The sequence below is a fragment of the Protopterus annectens genome, chromosome 3.part0, assembly GCF_019279795.1.
Source record: "Protopterus annectens isolate FY-2018-M chromosome 3.part0, PAN1.0, whole genome shotgun sequence".
NCBI classification, from domain to species: Eukaryota; Metazoa; Chordata; order Ceratodontiformes; family Protopteridae; genus Protopterus; species Protopterus annectens.
Genome location: NC_056731.1, coordinates 938,873,137 through 938,888,242, shown reverse-complemented (window position 1 = coordinate 938,888,242; position 15,106 = coordinate 938,873,137). Strand labels below are relative to the sequence as shown.

Here is a 15,106-nt window from a genome sequence, read left to right as displayed (position 1 = left end):
TGCTCTTATGAATTTTAGAAAGTTGCTAGAATAACAAGATTTTCTGTTAAAATGTATTTTCTGAAGGATATGATGTCTGACACTCAAGTGTTTGTCTTTATTCAGTTCAATTCTCAACGATTTACAAGAAAACCACAAATTTTATGAGAAACAGACCAAAAATATGATGAAAAAAATCCACATATTCTATAAAAATCTGGCCAGTTGAGAGTAATGGAGTCAGAATGCTGATGGAAGTTTATTTTGTAAGAATGCGTCCACCATAACATACTTCGCCATCTCTCTCTGACTTCTAGTATAATTCTGGGTGTCTCTGACATTGGTGTTAATGAAGACGCCTGCTTTATTCTAAAAATTTGAAGTGGTGGGGTCAAAGAATTATCTTTAGGTAGTTTACAGACTGCTTTTCAAGTCCCTATTTCTGGAAACCTTCAAAGACAAAGTGCATTCTTCAAGAAAACTGGTTTAAGTACCTTCACTTTTGAAAGAATCCAGTGATGAAAAAATCCTTTCCTTTGTTGCTCTTTTCTGGTTTCTCTTTTTAATTCTTCTAGACATTTGTCTAAAGACTATAAAGGTTTCTTAGTAAGTTATGAAAACATGGATTTCACTCATCTCATTTCAATTGTTTTATTAAATATGAGACAAAATCTTGACAATTTTCTACTTCATACCTGGACCCCAAGCAGAACAAGCACTAGATGTGGCAGCTTTCCTACAAACGTGCATGCTTACTGATCTAGGCTACAAGACAAACTTATTTTCATGACAAAAAATTATTTCCTTTCTTGAATGGAAAAACATTATACAAATGTTATTTTGTTTCTGTCAAAACAAGGTTATCTGTGTAAAGCACAAACTATTCTACTGTAGTAAATGCATACACTGCAAATGAGAGACCATAAGTTACTCGGGAAACAAGAACTGAACAAACCAGAGCAACACAGAGACAGTCTTATTCTGGAGGGTTCATGCCAGCAGAATCAGCTACTTCAAAGGTTCAAGAGCAGCAACAGTCCCCCCCAAAGGGAAGAGCCACTCCTACAACAATCCAGCTAGACTACAGAAAAACAAAGTGGACAAATTCAAGTTTTGTAATTTACTGTTAAAGTGAACCTACCTAAAGAAATATGACGGCTATTCCACTACTTTCTTTCTTATCTAGTGCTTTTTGTGAAACAGCAGCATGTTCACTGATCCAAGCATTATAAATTGGAGCACAGTTCCAAGACTTGGTGTTGGTTTTGTTACAGTGGTCATCCTAGGGATACAAGCCGAGGTCTCTTATTTCCTTTCTGGAAACATAGTCCGGCATTCTGCCTAACAACAGCACTGCACAGGCACGGACAGTGACATAGTACTCTTGTGTAATGTACTCAGCATGTCAGTAGATTCCCTTCCTCCATTCCTTGTAGTAGCCTTCTTAGTTCAATTATTCTATACTGTTAAGTTTTAGTGTTATACTGGTGTGAGAAAGTATTTGTAAGGTGTTATGTTCATCTGTGTTTACCCTAGTTCTTTTAATATGACTATACGGAAAATAATTTGCTACCTGGGAAACAGTGTATGACTGTTGAGTGTTTTGACGGGTGTTTTCTTGGCAGTATGATGGATTTAGTCTGTTGGGAGGAAAGGGTCATAATGGAGGGGGGGGGGGGGACAAACACTGTCATGACTGTATCTCAGTTCACTTCATATCCCAACTTCCTGGACATACACTAGTGGAGACTAGCACCAAAAAAAACACAAAAGATGGATGCTTTCTTTTAAGAAAGGCAAACTGTTTGCATAACACCCGGATTCGAGGAAGTATTAAAGAGTATCCCTTCTACAACTTCTGATAAGTTGACTCATTTCCTGAGGTTCTTATGCAATTCATACCTTTCTGCACAAAAGTATAAACGTAGGACTTTGGGTGACTTCCAAATCTGGTAGTTTAAACATGGGAGGGAGTTGTTCCTGTCTGCAATATGCAGCAGCCATTCTCAACCCTCAAGGCTGCACATCATCACTGTTCAGGATAAACTGCAAGATAGGAAGCATGCAAAATAGGGGTATATAACCGACAGAGTAATGAAAAGCCAGGAACACAAAGTTATGTTGAGTACCTCACAAAAACTGCACTACCCTGGGCACAACATTGTTGTACCTGGTTAGTCAAGTTTTCAGTTTGCTGCTCAAGGAAGGTCTCTTCACTCATGTCCGGACCACTCCATTCTGCTAAATTCCACTCTAAGCCACAGCAATCCTGTACCTTCAGGGACATAATGAAAAAGCCAGCTGCACTATATAACTGGCCAAGCATCAAAATTTACGTGAACAAAACTTTTGTTTGATGTCTGACAGCCCCCTATTATTAAACAGCTGCAAGTGTCTGAAAACGTTTATCATACTAGCTCAGCCTTTATTCAGATGAGTTCCTAAACAGCTCAAACATCAGATGCGGAAATGTATGACATTGCAAATAACTTGTTAAATCCATTATGCTTAGTATACTGAACAGGTCTATGTCAGAAGATCGAACAGCCAGATTATCGAACCCAAGATTATCGAATCTCAGAACATCGAACTGGCTTCTCCTCTGGAAGCCAGTATTTTTTTTGTGTTGGTTGTCTGCTCTTTCCCAAATATGGACGAATCTCTGAGTTGCTATATATAATAAGTAGGGGTGGGGGGGAACAGGGGGGCTTGCCCCCATACAAAAACACTGTATTTTGAGATGCCGCCTTCTAGCGGATAGGCCAGTCCAGCGTTCCGAGATTCAATCTTCTTGGTTTTGATAATCTGGCCATTTTATCTTCTGATATAGATCCTGTAATGAACAATCCATCTGGAGGAGTGTGCTCACATCTGTACAGGTGAGAAATGTTCCTAATTCTCTCTATGCTAAATACTCTTTCTGAAACACTATCAGGCTTCTACTAATCCCACAGTGGACCTGAGAAATATATGTGAAAAAGAAAGGTTTCCTGCTTGCTGCATCAACTACCATTCTCACGTAATTTGCATGCATATATATATATATATATATATATATATATATAAATGAATGTGAAGAGAGGTTTGGGGTCCCCTTCCTCAGTGTCACCCACACAGTACTCTGCTCCACACCACATGGATAGGTCTTTATTTGGAGGCCATGAGGATCTGCATCAACATTCCCTACAACAGGGCCACCCATGTTTAAGGGAGGACCCTGTCCCCATGCCTGGGAACTACTCAGCACCCCCAATGGTAGTGTGGTTTATATTCCTATTTGAGTCCTAATCCCCATCTTATGTCATGCAGAACTTGTAATGCTGCCCTTTGAAGCATGTGCACTACTGCAACTACAGTGTTCTGCAGGGCATGTGCACACCTGGCGCAACAGCTGCTTGAGTTTCAAAATGACTGCCAGCCTTCTTCTGGCATCATCAAAGCAGTGGGCCAAGAAGCCCCCACCCCCAGCTATCTTAACTAATGATGTCCACTAACCCCAATACACATTAGCCTCCAGTACTCACACCACTAATTGATCTTGGGTCATATACGGCTTCATATCTCTCTGAGCTAACTATAACTTTTTTAATGTAATTTCATTCTGGCAAAATCTTGGCTCTCACTTGACTGAATGTAAGTCTACTTGATACCATTTTAATATACTGTTAAACCTGCACAAATGGAAGGCTTCATGGAAGACAAGACTAAATTTTTAACTTCAGTGTGCTTATTAAATATATAATGCAGAAGGCAGCACTGATGCACAGTGTTTGTACAAAGTGTGGTACCAAATCATATACCTCAGAATAAAACCAATCAGTTACAGTAAAATTGTTACAGTAAGAGTAATGGCTGGACAAATAAATGAAAACATATATCTGAATGTAATACAAGTTCTTTGGTAATTATGAACACCATTTTTAAATAAGGATTTTCATCCTCTGTTTTTTTTTTTTCAATAAAATATTTTCTTCTTTTTTAATTAAAATACATCTCCCAAGCCGTTGTGTAACAAAACTTGTGGTACCTTATGGTATCTACAGATTCCTTGTTAAATGTATATTAGTGTACAGCAACAATCTGCTTTTAGGCAGACATACCAAGTACAATTAAAAAAATAAAACTTAAAATTGTAGCTTTTTCTCTTGCTCTCTCTAAAATACACACATTCAACAACAGTGGATTAAAACTGTACATCTGTACAATTCATACAACCTGCCCTTCTCAATAATAAACACAAAAGGATTTCTACACAAATGTGCAACAAGTGCAAATACAGAAGCTCAAGTGATCTAGGATTTCCTGTTCTCTTGCTTTTTGGAGGAGGAGGTGGAAGAGAGAGTGTCTCGTGGGCGATGAAACACTGTTCCTTCAGACTTGGAGGCTGAAGAGGATCCCATAATTACAGCACTTTTCCTCTTCTCTTTATTAAATGATTCCTGAGACTTTGAAGCCTTGTTGTGTTTCTTGGCTGTCCCTGAAGCTGCTGCTCTGATGATCCGACTGGGTCGAACAAATACTCCATGACCGGGCCTGCAATGGAAGTACCGCCTGCCTTTTACAGTGCCATCATGTTTTCCTAAATAAAAAACAATAACAGTGAAGTACAATATTGTACAGCTCATATCTCAATACTGCTGGCATAAAAATACAGCTGTATACAATATGCATAAAACATGTAAAGGCACAATATGTCAAGGATTTTGCATGAATCACTGCAAAACACATATCCGTGTCACACAGAGGGGTTCCTTAAAAAATTATCTGAATTTTCATTTCTTTCTGCTTCAAGTCATATGTCTTACTCCTCAGTCAGATTACACTAAAATGAACAAGAAGAATATAATGTGCAGACTAGATCACTGATAGTTATATAAAAGTTTGGTGCAACGCACTTCTCTGCTGCCTTGTCTGTTTAAATTACCTGGTCACTTATGTTTTTGAATACAGAGCTACTTTGTTCAAAACCAATTCTGTACAGTTATGTCCTGCTGACAAATGTTTCTTGCACTGCACTAACTGGCACATGCAACCATGGAGTCACAATTTACAAGCACACCCACATTCACATTTCAAATAAACTAAAGTTTTAACTGCTACTGTATACTATTTAAATCAAGAAAGTCATTTGATACAAAAAAAAAGTTATGTGCTCACCATACTGTTTCATCCGCGTAGTCCATTTTCACTCTTCCTCAACTGATGGGTTCGGATCTGACACGTGGATCCGACTTAGCTGCTTCTACAAGATCACTGGATCCAAGAACTCTCAAGCTCCTCCCTTTATCCTTAATGCCCTGCCAACCTAACATACCTCAGATGAAGTTTGCTGCCCCTAGATATCAACAGACAGCGTATTACATAAATTAACAAAGGCAGAAAGGAAAAGGAAGCTGGAATTCTAATAAGGAACAGAGGTTCCTGTACCACTCTTAGATCTCTCCAGAAGCAAAAGGAGGGGGGCAGGTGGCCAGGAAGTTGAAGAACAAAAATGGACAACACAGATGAAAAAAGTTATGTACTCACCATAACATTCTATCTGATGCCCTTTTAATTCATTCCTCAATGATGGGACAGAGCAGAGTCCCCAGCTACTGTAATCATGGGAGGCCCTCATGAAAGGATATTCTAGAGCACTGCTGAGCCAAAGGCAACTCTGTTCCTGGATATCACATTTATTCTGTAATCAACAATGAAGGTAAAATAATTTGCCCAAGTTGCAGCTGCACAAATATCATCCAAGGCAAGCCCTTGACCAAAAGTCTGAAGAAACTGCCATAGACCTCATGGAATAAGCTTTAGAAGGCTTTGGCAAGGATAAACCCTCTCCCCACAAACAAGAGAGATACATTGGCCAATGTAACTTTGGATACTGGTTTGCCCAATCTGTTAGGAGAAAAAGAAACAAATAACTGGTCAGATTTCCTGAAGTCTTTGGTTCTACGAAGGTAAATATAAAGTTGTCTATGTACATCCAAAAGGTGAAGCATACACTTCGCTTTATTTGAAAAGTTGGAAAGGAAAACTCATAGATTAATGACCTGGTTTATGTTGAACTCAGAATCTACCTTAGACAAGAAAGATGGATTTTCTCTCAATGACATTCTGTTTTTGTGAAAAAACAGGTAAGGAGATTTGAAAGATAGAGCCTGAAGTTTGGATACTCATCTAGCTGATGCGATAGTGATCAGAAAAATAGTTTTCCTAAGACAAACATTTAAGATCTGCTTTGGGTAAAGGTTCAAAGGGAGATTGTGCTAAAGTCTCAAGTATGACAGTTAAATTCCGAGAAGGAGGAGGATCTTTTAATAATGGTCTAAGCAAAAAAGTTCCCTTGAGAAAGACCATGCTAATTTAGAATAGGCTAAGGCAGAGTTATTTTCGCCCAGATGGAAATTATACATGGCATCCAATTGGACTTTAATAGATGAAACGCTAGTTCCTTCATTGAAAACTGAAGCCAAAAATTTGAGGACAGATAGCACAGGTGCTGAAAAAGGATCCAAATTTTTGCTAAGGGCCCAGAAAAACAAATCTTTTCCATTTAATTTTGTAAATCTTTCTAGTATATGCTTTTTGAGAAAATAATATGATATGATGGACCGGGGAAGGACAGCCTGGGCTGTCTAGCAATTAATGGAATCAGAGAAATCATGCAGTGAGTTTGAGGTCTGAGTCTGGATGAGTCATACCCATTGAGTGAGACAGGAGGTCTAGAGCTGGATCCAGAATTTAGAGGGGATGATGAAGGTGAGGTCAGAGGAAAGAGAACCAAATCTGACAAGACCAGAAGGGTGCAATGAGGACAATTGTGCTCTTCAACCGAAATGCTTTTTGTAGAAATTTGGGTTTGAGAGATAATGGCTGTTAAGCATAAAGCAGACTGGAGGGCCAGTCGTGGATTACAGCATCTCTCAGTGACTTCCCCATTGAAGGGATTAGGGCAAAAAAAAAAACTGCTGCACTTGTCCTCAGCATGGCTGGCTCCATCGACAGAAAATTCTCTCTGCCACCTTGACACTGAGAGACCACTCATGAGACATCAGAATGGACCTACTAAGTTTGTCTGCAATCATGTTGGATTTCCCTAGAATGTGCGTTGATATCAGAAAGTGACCAGAAGTGATTACCCACTGCCACACTTTCACAGCTTCTTGACAAAGAGGGTAAGATCTGGCTCCCCCTGTTTGTTGATGTACCAGACCACTAACATACTATCCATCTATATGGCGATTGTCCCAGATGGGAGAATGCCTTGAAAGGCCTGGAATGCTTGGAGGACTGCTCTAATCTCCAGGATGTTGATATACGTCTTGGCCTCTTTAGGGGACCACGTACACTGGACTGTCCTTCCCAACTCGGAGGCGTCCATAGTCGCCGTGGGCAGGGGAAGACCAAATGGAGGGCCTTTGCACAGCTGGTCTGAATTAATCTACTAAAAGAAATATCTTTTGCACGCTTATGTGATCTTGACTGGAGTGGTTAACGGATGTTGAAGAATGAACCACTGGACTGAAAGTGTCCGTTGAAAAATCTGCATGTGGAACCTGTCCAGAGGAATGAGGGTGACAGTCGCTGCCATGGATCCCAGGGCTTGTAATATTAATCAAGTCAAAAGAAGAATTTTAATCTATTTCTTGACTTGGGTCCTCAGTGTCTATATTCGAGTAGAGGGAAGAGAGACTGTCTGTGTCCAAACGAGCGCCTATGAACTCCATACTGTGTGTAGGAGTGAGTTGAGATTTCTTGTAACTGACTGTGATTCCCAGATGAATGCACAACTGGAGCAAGTGGTCCCTTTACCTGTACAGGTCAATGCCTGGTTGGGGCAGTTAGGAGCCAGTCATCTAAATCTGGAAACAAGCGGAATACCAGCAGTCTCAAGTGAGCTGTTACCGCTGCCATTACCACTGCCATGCATTTGGTGAACACCCTGAAGGCTGTGGTGAGACCTAAGGGCAATGCTCTAAACTGGTACTGACTGGCTCCCAGCTGAAGTGTCTTCTGGAGCACCTGTTCATTTTGATGTGACAGTATGCATCCTGAACATCTGTCGAGCACACCCAATCGTCCTTTTGCAGCAGAGGCAAAATGGACTGAACTGTGACCATCCGGAACTTTGAATACTGTAACAACTAATTTAATTTGCTGAGAACCAGAATTGGTCTCAAGTCCCCTGTCCTTTTTTTTGCACCAAGAAGAATCTTGAGTAAGTTCTGGACCCTCTTTGGTCTGGGAGGACCTCTTGGATTACTTTTTTCTAGCAGCTTTTTTACTTCTAGAGATGCTGCTTCCTCTGACTAAGTGAAGTGGAACATCAGGGATTTTCTTCACATTGGTGGGAGGGGTTAGAGAAAATGGTATATATACCCTCTGACTATGATTCTTTGCAACCCACAAATCTTTTGTTATAGACAGGCAAGCTCTCTGGTGCAGAGACAAATGTCCCCCAACTGCCCTGGGAAAACTATCTCTGCATGAATCCCCTTTGATTTCTTAAGCCACATTTCTCTACCTCCTCGCTTGTTTCTAGAGAAAGATCTTTGAGGGGTTAAAAACATACACCCATGGCAGACAGGGTCTTTCCTTCTTATTCACTCCTGCAAAGCGTGTCTTTAACCTTTGGGCCAAACAGAGAAGATCCATCAAAGGGCATATTGACGAACAAAGACTGAAATGGCTCCACAAAATCACATAAATGCTTACAGCTATGTCTGCTGATAGCTATATCTGACCCTGCAGCCCATGAGGAGCCTTCCACAGCATGAGAGATGGAGTGGAGGGTGACCAGTAGCAAGGAAATTATATTTCCATTCTCGGATGACGTGGACCCAGAAAGAGATTTGGCAAGTTCCTTGGTCAGATCACTCTGCAGTTTTGTAAAATAAGCCAATTAATTTAGTGACCTGAGGGCAAAGGTTGCTAAAGCATACACACACTTCCATGGCATCAACTGGCACTCCCTAGCTCCAGTGTACATGGTGTTTAGGGGGGTGGGGGGCTAAAATTTTGTCCACTCTTTTCGGTACTGGTTCAACGGTGTCCCGCTCCTTCTACACCTTCCACGAGGCAAGGTTAATGAGCTCATTGGCTGTGGGAGTCACCAAAGAAGTAGATACGCCAGACATGAATGCCTCCAGGAACACAGATTCCTCCTGGGAGGGGATGTTGGAAGATCAACCACCTTTTTGTTTCAGGAGTTCCAGGATGTCTACAAAGGAGACATCTTTCACTTGGTGATCTGGGGACCTCCTCCCCCTCATCAAAAATCAGTGTCTTCTGTGAGACATTCTGGGGGGGGGGGGGAATCCAAGTGCTTTCTCTTACATGTTCTCTTCTGAGGGATTTCTTCAGTAGGATGTTCTGGGGAAGTATCAGAAGAGATAATGTCCTGGAGACTCATTTGGGCTGTATGCCCCAGTGGAAGGGATGGAGGCTCAGAGCAAACAGTATGAGGCAGGGTTGTCTGATCTGAGGAGGGCAGGGATGTCTCTTCTCTAGCCAAGGAGAAAACCTCAGACAGTCAGCTCCTGCAACCCCACCAGAACTCCACTCGAGGAGGTAAGTCACAACTGAGCTATCGAGCACCAAGGCTCCGAGGGGAACAGTTGTCTCAGAGAGGTTCAGAGTTGACTCCAATACCCCGATCCAGCATCAGTGCTTCAGCTCTGAGAGTCTTCCGGCTCCAAGAGACTAGATACCAGTCAGCTCCGGGGAACCATCAGTGTTGAAGAACAAACAGTCTTTGGATCCGATGAAGACACCCCCATGGATCTTGGTTCATGAACACAGGGTTAGATCAGAGAAGGAGATACCAATGGGGAGGTGGACAAGTGACAGCTTGTGGACCCAACTGGGGTTGGAGCCGGGAGAACCCCCATCTGAATGTGTGCTCTGAGGAACTTCCTCATCATCCTGTCCACATTGGCTTCTGAGAGGCTTCTCGAAGATCTGAGAGAGGGACATGGTAGACAGAGGCCTAGAGTGTCTTCACAGGGACCCTTCCAGGAAAGGAGAAGGAGAGCCTAGATGAAACTAGATCCAAGAGATGTGAAGGATAGGATCCAAGGGGACCTAGGTTTCAGAATGATCGGATCCCAGATGGACAGCACTGACTTCGTTTGTAACTTTGCAGGAGACTCAGTTGAAGGAGTTGATGCTGAAGCCACAGAATGATCAGAAGACCTTTTGCAGGACTCCTTTTCCTTTGACATAGATTCAGACTTGTTTTTGTCAGGCTTCTTGGGAGGGGTTTGAAATCCAGCAACCGAGGAAGTAGAAAGAAGGGAGAAGACCTCATAAAACTAACTTATTTTTGTGATCTGTTAAGTCCTGGAATTGTAACCGGAGCAGATCGTACAGTCCACTTTCAGGTGAGCAGGACCTAGATATTACATACATTCTCTGTGGGGATTAGAGTTGGGAAGCTTGTTCATACAAGTAATGCATTTTTTTGAATCCTGAAGGTTTTATCAAACATGTCAGAAAACTCCACAACACAGCAGGCAGGAATAATGCACAAACTCTAGGCTAAAGAAAACAAAGATTTTTTTTTTTGAAAGGGGATTAAAGGGATAAACAAGGAAGAAAAATGGGGAAAGGAAAAGAAAAACTACCAACAACGGTAGATAAAGTACTCTGCAGAGTAAGAGGAGATACTAACAATGGCATCAGAAACAATACCGAAAACAGTAGCTCAAAAAGGTCAATAGCTCAAAAAGGTCAATAAACAGCTAAATTAACTTACAGAAAACGAGAAGGAGGAACAGAAAACAGTAAAATACAAATAGAAGCTAACTCACTAACCAGTAGTAGAAAACTTAAATAACTCCAAGAAACGCTAGAGAGTAAAGGGATCTGTGTCTGAAGTCAACAGTGGCAACTGAGATCTGAGGTTTGTTGGGCTGGTGGGGCATTATGATAAAGGGAAGAGCTCAAGAGTTCTTGGATCTGATGATCTCATACAAGTGGCCAAATTCTTGGATCTGATGATCTCATACAAGTGGCTGAGCTGGATCAAAGTGTCATATCTGAACCCATCAGTTGAGGAATGAATGAAAAGGACATTATCAGATCCACTGTTAAAAGATATTCTAATACACTGAACTGGTCATAATCACCAATTTCTTCTTTATGCTTGTACATAGCTTTTGGAAGCATCATTTAGCTATTCATACATTGCTGTGGACCACTGAGATGGATTCATAAGAGACAGTACACAACATCTATCAACCAATATTTTAATAGACCTGAACAACACCACTGACAGTGTCTAAAATGGGTTCCTATTAAATGACAGAAGATGTATTCTTTCGAATGCGTCTTGATCAAACTTGAAAGCACGAAAAGGCAAAATAGAGAAACGGCATATAAGCAAATTCTTTCCCTGGGAAAGAAATTGCTTGGCCGCTTCCATTACTTTGCCGTTTTTGTCACTGTAGTGCAATCTTGGAGTGGGGGCGACGCCCCCCACTTTATGTAATGCTTTATAATTTTTTTTTTTTTTGGTGGAACAGCGATTTTTTTCTCATGGAAAAAAAATTGCTTTTCTAAGCGTTCGAGATTGTAAGCTGTCGCTTACATGGGTTCAATAAATCATCATTCGCTTTTTTAAGCATTCGATGATTTAACATAGACCCTCTAAAACAGTCAGTATGAACAGTTTAGTTCTCAAACATATTTGTTCTAGCCAGCAACAGCCAGTTCAGATGGCGACCTTATTACCTTTGCTTTTTGTTTACAATGTTATTCCATGGAGTTTCATCCTAACTTCTTTAACAGTGTTTATATGTGCCCATGTGAGAAGTTGCCTAGCCAAATATTTTAGTTATTTACACTTCTTACTGTTCCTTAGCTAGACAGTTACATGCTCTACAGACAGATTCATTGATATTCTTCGCTTTGGATGCTATCCTTGTGTGATTCAAACATTTGCATAAACAGTACACTTGGACTCTTTGCCCACAGTGAAATCAAAACTGCTAAGCCTCACCCAAGAACTTAAAAATAAAAAGTGGGTAAACGGGTGCATAACATTAAGTTAACTCTTTCAAGAACTCCTCAATGTGCAATCTCCATTAAAATGTGGGGTAGTTTCCAAGCAGTCTTCACTAGTAAGACATCCATCTTTATTAGCTGGAAGGCATTTCCATAAAGAGGACAGATTCCCCCTTCTCTATTACTTCCTGGCAGGCAGCAGAATTACCTAACACAAAGTCAGTAAAGGACAAAGAAAACTTGTCAAAAAGTTACAGTTCTATATTAAAAAAACTCATGAACATTCAGGGTGAAGTAGAACAGGCAACTTGCCTAGAGAATAAAAAGTGCTTGATCTGATATTCCTATATCTTCAGTGAGACTGCTCATTCAGCAAACAACCTTCAAAAGAACAAGTGCTGAACAGCAGTAAAATGGCAATGGGTATAAGGAGACAGATTCACTGCAGTACTGCAGTGCACATCCCACTCCTTCCAGAAAAGCTACACAGAGTTCAGTGTAGTGTGCTTCTCACCAGCTAGTTACAGTAAAAACTGCCTACATTAACATGCTTTTGAATTGTGCTGCACTAAACTATAGGACATCACACACACACACACACACATGGGAAGGTTACTTACCAGCTAACAGTAATGTTGATACAGTGACTTACTCCAGGCTGACACGTGTTAGTTTAACATGCATCTCCGTCACTTACCTTTAGAATTTATTTATTTGACATTTGTTGACCGGGTTATTCCAACTGGGCAGATGCCCATTTTCATCAGCGACCCAAGGAGAAAAACTCCAGAAGATAATTACAAGTAATACGTAAATAGTACATAAAGCATAAGGGTGCTAGCAGACAGTTTAACAGTAATTACTAACAATTTACATCCTATAATATAGTCACAGTGGAAGTATAAACATACAGTATAGCAACAATTACAATACAGTTTCATCTAGTAGCTAGTCAAAGGTACAGTTTCCAACAGTTCCACAGGACAAGACGGTTTTAGTACAATAGATTTTAGGGTACCAAGGAGGATAAGACATGGTGTGAAACAGAATATTTGGAAGAAGGGGATTAGGAAAGAGGACAGGTAGATTAAGTGGGGTCAGTGCAACAGCAGATCCAAGATTTCAGTACATAATCTTTTAAAGTTTTTTTGAAACAGTTTAATCTAAAAAAACAGCATGAGTTTATTCCATGCGTTGGCTACAGAGTAATAATAGAAATGTTTGACAATGGTTTTGTTTGGTTTGTAGAGCTGGAGGAGGAGCTGTTCTGAGCTGCGGAGTGTACGGTGTGATGAGTGTTGTTGAGACAGCAGGACAGGAGTGGTGTTGGTTTAAGATCGTGTGTGTCACATGTAGTTGAGGCAGAAGGAGTTGGAGTAATTCAAGCCACTCTAGATTTTTTTAGATGCAGACAGTGGTGTTAGCGGTAGGGTAAATTAGGGGCAAATCTAGCAATTTTATTGTATGTTTGTTCAAGTTTAGTCAAGTGATTTGAAGGTTCATAAGGATTGGGACAGCATAAAGTAGGGTGGGTAGTAGTCAGGCTTTTGCTAGTGTAAGTTTAGATTCATTTGTGACAATTTTTTTTGTTTCTGTACAGTAGGCCCAGTTTTTGATGAGTCTTTTCAATGCAGTTTTGGATGTGAAGACTGAATTTAAATTGATCATCAATAATGACTCCTAGTAGCTTAGTGTGGGGTTCAGTCTTTATAGTTGTGTTAAGGGAGAGACACAGGAGGTCGACTTGAGGTGCTGGAAAGATTTAGGAAGGAAAATGAGAAGTATAGTTTTATTAGGTTTGAGTACGAGTTGGTTGGCTGTTGATCATTTTCGACTGAGTGTAGAGAATCTTGGGTAAGGGAGAGTAGGTGGGGGAGATTGACACAGGTAAAAATTACTGTAGAGTAATCTGTGTACTGTATTAAAGAGGAATGAGGACAGGGGAGAGAGAGAGGTTGTTAGTGAAAATGCTGAATAGTAGGGGCCCAAGGATGGGGTCTTGGGGAACCCCAGTTTGGACAGGGAGGAAAGGAGAAGATGCAGAGAGCCATCTTGCAGATTGAAGACGGCTGGAGAGGCAGCTACAGAACCAGGCAATTACAGAGTTAGAGAGAGCAAGGCTAGATAGTTTGAAGAAGTAGGTCGAGGAAGATGGTGTTAAAGGCCTTGGAAAGGTCAAGGAATAGACATGAGACTAGTTTATTGTTATCTCAAGATCTAGAGGTAGTCTGTGTAAAGGACATTAGTGCTGTAGATGTGCTGTGGCTAGGTCGAAAAGCCATGTTGTGTAGGGGTGAGGAGATTTTGCTGTAGCAGATGAGCAAAAAGTTATTTATGGATGCATTTTTCAAGCATCTTTGACAGAGGAGATAAAATAGCTATAGGTTTGAAATTTGAGGGATCAGTAGAGTTTCCTTCTTTATGCAGGGGAATAACATAGAATTTATTCCAGATATCAGGGAGTATGTTCTCCTGAACTGTCCTACTGATAAGTATGGAGATGGGCTATGCAATAGTTTTTCCTGCTAGTTTGAGAAAAAGAAATGGCAAGTTATCAGCGAAAGGAGAGCAAGTTTTGAGTTTGTTGAGAAGAGATCTGATACAAGCAGTGGTGACAGGCTTAAGGCAGGAGGAGGATGTTTGGGAGGAGTGGGGAATAGAGGGGTAGGTACTTGTGTCTTTTTTGTTAATTTCTGAATGGAGTCAATGAAGGAGGAGTTTAAAAGTGTGACAATTGTGATGCCCCAGCACTGGCCCAGTAATCAAGGAGCCTTAATCCTTACCACTAACACCAGTGAGGGACGTGCACATTGGGAGGATGACAAGTACACACACACAGTACAGTACAATTTCCCTTAAGAGCACACAGAGATCACAGTCAGTCTGGGGCTGGTTTCTCCCTCTCTCTCCAGATCCCCAATAAGACTCTCCACTGGCACAGCTACAGGGTTAAGATTTCAGCCTTGTGGTCAAGCCAAAACCTCCAGCATCCTCTCTGTCCACCCAGTGCTTTATGTCCCTGTCCAAGTAGCTGACACACACACACTTTAAGATTTGATTTATATACAAACACAAAGACAATCCTGGGGAAGGCTGGCACAGGTTCACTAGCTATGCCCCCTTCTGCCCA

General features: G+C 41.1%; 1 protein-coding gene across 1 annotated transcript in view; it reads right to left on the bottom strand.

The window, feature by feature from the left end:
- Window positions 1-616: 616 nt before the first annotated feature.
- KIF13A (kinesin family member 13A) overlaps window positions 617-15,106 on the bottom strand; it is a 2,301,375-nt gene continuing 2,286,885 nt past the window's right edge. Inside the window, exon 30 of the mRNA XM_044065730.1 lies at window positions 617-4,558. Within this exon, the coding sequence (XP_043921665.1) occupies window positions 4,272-4,558 (287 nt within the window). The 3' untranslated portion in view covers window positions 617-4,271. The remainder of the gene's footprint in view (window positions 4,559-15,106) is intronic.